Source organism: Sciurus vulgaris (genome assembly GCF_902686455.1).
Source record: "Sciurus vulgaris genome assembly, chromosome: 3".
Lineage (NCBI taxonomy): Eukaryota > Metazoa > Chordata > Mammalia > Rodentia > Sciuridae > Sciurus > Sciurus vulgaris.
The window spans coordinates 165309052-165315630 of NC_136463.1; the positions used below are offsets into that span (position 1 = coordinate 165309052).

Here is a 6579-nt window from a genome sequence, read left to right on the forward strand (position 1 = left end):
TCCATATACTCAATATTTCTAAATCCCATAGCTAAATACTTAACTAAGAGAAACTATATGCAAACCTGTCTTGACTCTTTAGGAAATCAAGTCGAAAAATTTCTGAGAAATAAAAACATGTTCTGCCAAAGGACTAGTTACATTAAATATTGAAATGTAAAAACTCTTATTGCCTACATTGCTACAGGGAATAACCTTTATCAAATCAACACAGAAAAAATAAATTAATGTTGCAAGACACAGTAAAAGAAATTAGCAGCATAATTTGGTATACATGCACTCAATAACTTTCTTAGTTCTTCCTTTCTATACAATAAAGGAATTTCAAGGCCTGCTAGAATAAATTTTTTTGAGTAAGCACCCCCATTATTAAGGAAGAAAATTTTTTAATACAGTAAATCCAGATATTTCAGTCATAACTTCAAGTCAATAGCTAAAATCGCTTAAAGTTAATGAATTGCAAAATGTATTCAAGAGTAACCTATATATGTTTGTTTATAATCAGCAAACTTCACTAGTTATAAAGCTTGTACCTTTAAAATAACAAGTTTTAAAGAATATAAGAAGCAAATGGAAAAGAAAATTTCTCTCAGATAATCAGAATTAAGTATATACTTAATATTAAATAGATGATTCGGTTTTCTCAGTTATTAAGTCTTTTCAAAAGAAAGCGGGAAAAATGTCTTTCCTTCACATAGCATCAAAAGAAAACCTGCCAGGTAAATTATATTTACATATAAATCAGATATCCTTTCCACATAAGAATAAAATACAAATCAAAAAGTATAAACAAAACAAGATTTCAAATTACTTTTGAGTAGGAATAACAGAGCACTTGCAGTTCATTAGCTGATAAAACATTATAATTGAGGAGACAAACCACAGTCTTAATAACTACAAGCATTTTGTCTTGTGTCACTGACTACATGTAAGTTGCTTTTTTACTACACTAAAACATAGTATACTACATCAATGAATTACCCTTTATCAAAATAGCAGCCAAAACTGTCTATTCCTACAAACTCAAAACATCCTTCCAAAATTTTCTTAGCTCTTCCCGGGACAATCTGAAACAAATGCTTTCAACTTTTTAGAGAAATGAATATAAATGAGTTCAATAAATTTCAATTACACTTTACTTCCAATACTTTGGAAGAGAAACTTTAACATTTTCTTTTCTCTCTCTTTTTTTAAAGCAAGTACCAATCCAATCCTACCAATAATGCTTTAGCTTTGTACCAAGGCAATATAAAATAATGTAATTTTTTAAATATGATGCAAGAGTCATTTTCCAGTGGAAAAGCCCTTTGAAAATGACATGTTTCCATAATTCTTTTTTATCCAACAACAACAACAACAACAACGACAAATCCAGTTATAAACTCACCAAGTCAAAATAATAATCAGCAGATCCTAACATTTCTTACCTGATACAGGTAAGCACCAGCTCCCAAATGCCACCTTGGGATAGTTCAGACTAGTAAGCAGGCTCATGTTTTATGATACCAGAATGAACAGGAATAAATCTATGTTGTTCTTTCTTTAGCAAAATCTACAGCAGTAGCAACACCACAATGTGAGCAGACCCCACAGACCTAACAAATTCAAATCTGTCGCCTGAGAAACAGAAAAAAAAAAAAAAAAAAAATCATAAAATGAAGACTTACTGCTTGTCATGTGACTTGGTGAGGCATGCTGTCCATTGGGTGTGCTTGAGGTGAGGTCAATTGCCATATTGGAGTGCTCCCTTTCAGGTGAAAGCTCATTGTCACCTGCTTTCACAAAATAAAATCTTTTGGTTTCTGTTCATTGTCACATAAAATCTAATTACTAACTTTGTTTCATACACACAGTGGCATGTATAGTCTTGAATTCTTAAGTAGTACATTTCTCCCTTAAAAGAAACTATAAGGAAATATCTTCCAGAAACTTAGTCAATGAATGAAATGACGAAAAGCCACAATCAGTCCACAATAAAAAAATTAACAAAACTTTATTATCAGGATGTTCTTACTCATTAAATAAGGGGAAATGAAGTAGTTGATTTCTAAAGTATCTTTTCCTTGAAAAATGATAAGTTTTAACAACTAATCTAATTATTAAATGTAAAGAATTTATTATAAGCATTTTCCAAAATGGTAGCTAATAGAAAAGTTAAATGTTTGAAAAAAGAGCTTGCTATAAAAAAGTAAACTTAAAAGAAGCTGATTCTTGCACATTATGTGGCCAGAAAAATTAGGCTAGCATAGTAAATATTTAGTATACAGCACATTGGTAGATATGTATGTAACCTGACCTGTTTTGAACTTAAAAACAAATGAGGAAAAAAAACATAGAAAAGTGTTGATCTGCTGAGCTGCGACTGATTTAAATACTATCCTTAATTTAGTAAGTAGTAGATATACTTTATTTCCTATGTATCTCGCTTCTGTGCTATTTCTCAAACTCATTTAAAGGTGAACTTGTGAAAATAAGAGAATATAATTTTTAATTATATCCAAGTAATACAAAGGTAACTTTATCACCAATAACAAATTAATAAAAGTGAATACTCACACGTTATATAGCCATCAATAGCCTCTGTTTCCATAGTCAAAGTGCAGTGCTGCAAAACAAGAAATTATACCCTTAAACACAATGATTCCTCTCGATAAATGCCATTGAATTCTTATTTGAAGCTCCAAGCAGTTAGACCATGTTGCTGCTGCAACCTGTGCCCAAGAAACATACTACAGTGTACTGTATGTGCTCATTTGCAAGTCACTGAACTCTTTCTGCAAATGATCTGATTCCTACTGGAGATAGGACAGGAAAGATAAGTGTGCTGTGAGATGGGCTGTAGCAAGAGAGGAATGACTCTTTTTAATAAAAATCTACTTGTTCAAAAAAAATGGGGAAAATACACCTCAAATTTGCCAGCTTTAACTGGGATTTAAGTACTTTGCCATTCACCACTTCCCACAATCACACTGCAGTTTGAGGACTTCCCCAGTATACAGATAGCTCTATTCACAATTGTTGCAAGTTGGTTCATCATGTTCTAATAGGGAGGGGGAGGACAAACAACCATAAGAAAACAAAACAAAACAAAAAACTCCGTGCCCAACAGTGTCTTGAAGACTTCTGCAGCACTTGGCCAACTCTCTGACTTGTATTGACATTTTAGCCTACCCCAAGTTCTGTGTAAGCACCTGTTCAATGTAACCTTAATTTCCTGCCAGACCATGGTTGAACACAAATGCCAAGTCTACTTAATACATTCTGATTTCGAAAATTTCAGAAACTTTTGGCTATGCAGAAGGGAATCACTTGTTTCAAGTTTGGGGAATTATTTTCATGCACCAATGACACAAGACAGAACTTAACTCACAGAAACAAAAGTAAATTATATGAGATGACACCCCCTAGCTTTGATTCACATAATGAAAAGATCAATAATCTAACTGTATTCTTTGAAGGAAAAAGTTTAAGAATTGACAAGTCCTGAAGAGATTTTTACTTATTTTTTTTTTTTCCTTTGGCCCTGGTCCTTTTTGCCTTTAGTTTCAAAACTCTCACTGCACCAGCAGCTAAATTATTCACAATGAGCCATTTCTGTATTGATCGCCAAGTATATTTAGCCCTGGCTCCTGGAATTTCTCCATTACTTACTGGAAAACAGGCAGCTTCACTTCTTGTCTCCAAAACCACTTCCCTTCTCCCTCCCCTCCCCTGCTTCACCATCACCCTCCCTACCCCCCACCAAAAAAAAAAAAAAACTTTTCTTCCTTTCTTTATGGAATAATCAGATCAAATTCCCAACTCTGTAACTACATAGCACTTAAATTTCAACCTGCTGTCCTGTTATCAAATTCTTTCAAATTATGATTACATAAGGCTCTAAAGAAAGGGATCCGGGAAGTTCAAAAGGGGAGCAGTTTCTTCGGATATTTTACAAATGAGTTTATCTCTTTAAAAACGTACACATTTAACATACACATATTAAAAAGAAAGAAACGTCAGGGAGAAGCGAAAGAAGTCTGCCCCATCAATGAAATGGTTATTAACCCTCAGAGAAGGAAATAAAGAAAAAGGAGAAAGAGAAACGAAATGTACATACAAAAGAAATTGTCCTTTGATTAAAAAAGATTCATCACCATTTCCAGCTCTGTCGGGAGATCTCAGCTTCTTCTAACCCCTCAAAGAGGAGGTGACAATGTCGGGCTGAAGATAAACGGAGAGAAAGAAAGAAGTTTTTTGTGTTTCCCCCTTCTCTCTTTCCCTCTCTGGCCCCCTCCAAGCCAAGCCCCCTGCAGAGTTCAAGGCGAGGAGGAAGGAAAAGCACTTTACAGGTGGGTCATTCCAAGCCCAAATCCAGCAAACAGATCGGCTGATAAACAAAACCAAGAAATGAGAGAGAAGGAACACCCCCCTTCTCCTCCTCCTCCTCCTCCTTCTTCCACCCCTCCCCCTCGTCCCTTTGGGATGGTCTAGTAGGAAAAGTCACTCAGGAATGGCACCACGTACTTTCAGGAAAGAGGAAAAAAAAAGAGAGAGAGAGAGAGGTCAGTCAGTGCTACAGCAATGCGATTAACAAGAAGAGAAAAAACTTGATCCACCGGTTCCTTAAGAATCGACCAAAAGCTAAGACAAGAAAACTGAAAGAAAAAAGGGGAGGGGGGGTAAGAGGGGAGGGACAGTCAGGCAGAACCCAGCAAGGAACCTAGGCCAACTTCACAGGACTGTTTTTGGCCTTTGGCAAAAGAAATAATAATAATAAATCTTAATTCCATCTCTTTCGCCCATACCAGAACCTGTCAAAGTGATTTAACTGCTGCCTTTTTACATGTGTCATACCAGTTTTTGTTTGTTTGTTTGTTGTTTTGTTTTTTAATCCCAACAGGATCTGGATATTACCTTCTATCTGGACAGCTGCAATTTATTCCAGTCTATTCACTCTTTCTTCTTAGAATTCAAGTTAAAACAAAGCAAAACAAGTCCAAATCCATGACAGCTATAGAGATGAGAACTGATTAATCAATTAACATCCCAGAAACAGATTACAGGGAGGGGAAGATAAATTAAGGCAGAGGACATCATCTTCAACCCGATTTCCTGAGCGTCCTTTACAGAAATCATTACCCTAATCATAACCACAATCCATCCCTCCCAGAGAAAAAAGCACCTATATTATTATTATCACTGGTTAACAGCAACAAGTCATTTGATCACAGTGCAAAACGAGATGCTATATAATTACACTTAACTTTGAAAACACTCCCCCCTTTGCAAATCATACACAAATTCATATATAATCTATGAATCAGAAGACAAATAAAACAAGAGCTCTTCTTCCCCACGCAAAAGCCAAGCGGAGATTTACCTCAGCAGTGCATGCAGTAAAATAATCCCATCACCCTTTTGTTTGTGTTTACTGTTAGTGTGTCCTCTCTCTTTCTTTCTTTCCTGTGCCTAACGTGTGTTTGTGCACTGCAGTTGGTGGTGGAAACTAAGGCAGTGGATCTGTAGCTAAGGGTAATCCTGTTTTTACTTCCTCCATCTTCAGCGAGGAGCAGGGTTAGCCCGGGACAGCTGGTCAAACCCCGAGAAACCGATCCGGCGGAGCCCGAGCACATCTCCCCCGCCGGCCGGGCTCGCGCAGACGCCCGCGGGCGGAGGGCGGGCTGGCGGCGGCGGCGGCGGCGGCGGCGGCGGGCGGCTGGCGGCGAGCGGCGGGCGGCAGGGCCCCGGGCGCGGGCGTGCGTGCGCGCGCGCGGGCGTGCGTGTGTGCGGGGCCCGAGCGCCGGTGCGAGTGTGAGTGTGTGCGCGCGTGTGTGTGCTCGCCGGCTGGCGGGTGCGTGTGCGCGTGTCTGCGCGCTCAGCCGCTCGGCGCGCTCGGCAATCGATTACAGGACAAGTGCTGCCCCGGCGGCTCCGCGACGCGCGCACTCCTTCGCGCCCACCCGCGCGCCGGGCCGCGTCGCCCCCCGCCCGCCAGCCCCGGCGGCGGACCCCGCCCCCGGTGGGGGGCGGGCAGGTAACCCTCTCCGGGTGTGCGAAGGCGACCTCCCCACACACACGCACTCACACACCCCCGGGTCCTAATAAATCTCACGTTTTCGTCCCGCCGGGAAGGAAGGATTGGAACGGCGCAGGGCGGTTCATCTCGGCCGCGTGAAGTTTTCTTTCAAACTGGGATCCGTGGAGAGGCCGGGCGACAGAAGCGTGACGGCGGTCGCGGGCCGGACGCGGAGCTCCGGGATCGGCGTGCTGGTCCGAGCGGGGTGTGCGGCTGGACCCACCCACCAGCTCGCCCGGGCTTCGCAGTAAACTCTGCGGTGCAGTTTCACAAAACGGCACCTGGTATATCAGGACTCGGAGTAGAACAGAGGGGCCCCCGGGAATGGACCCAGGCAGAAATTCAGGTCTGAGATGAAGCTCAACTATGACTATTTTGAAAGTGCTTTACAGTGCAAGTTTAAAATTAGAGTGTTTACTTGCTTTTTCTCCCCCCAGCAAGTGCCACATCCACCCAAGTCAGAGAAACGAATGAGGATCCAGAAAGTTGTAACCCTTCCAGTGTTGCCCAGCAAGAGCATC

The 6579-nt window shown here is 40.6% G+C and overlaps 1 protein-coding gene across 11 annotated transcripts in view; it reads right to left on the reverse strand.

The window, feature by feature from the left end:
• IKZF2 (IKAROS family zinc finger 2) overlaps window positions 1-6291 on the reverse strand; it is a 145090-nt gene extending 138799 nt beyond the window's left edge. Inside the window, exons 1-5 of one of the 11 annotated variants that reach the window (XM_079132524.1) lie at window positions 5363-5664; window positions 4897-4993; window positions 4100-4203; window positions 2557-2605; window positions 1668-1772 (exon numbers count right to left, since the gene is read on the reverse strand). In XM_079132524.1, coding sequence (XP_078988650.1) covers window positions 1668-1772; window positions 2557-2590 — 139 coding nt within the window. In that variant the 5' untranslated portion in view covers window positions 2591-2605; window positions 4100-4203; window positions 4897-4993; window positions 5363-5664. Of the gene's footprint in view, window positions 1-1427; window positions 1645-1667; window positions 1773-2556; window positions 2606-4099; window positions 4418-4506; window positions 4834-4896; window positions 4994-5362; window positions 5665-6094 lie in introns of those variants that run through there. The other 10 variants (XM_079132522.1, XM_079132525.1, XM_079132521.1 and 7 more) reach the window with 10 other exon arrangements.
• Window positions 6292-6579: the final 288 nt, after the last annotated feature.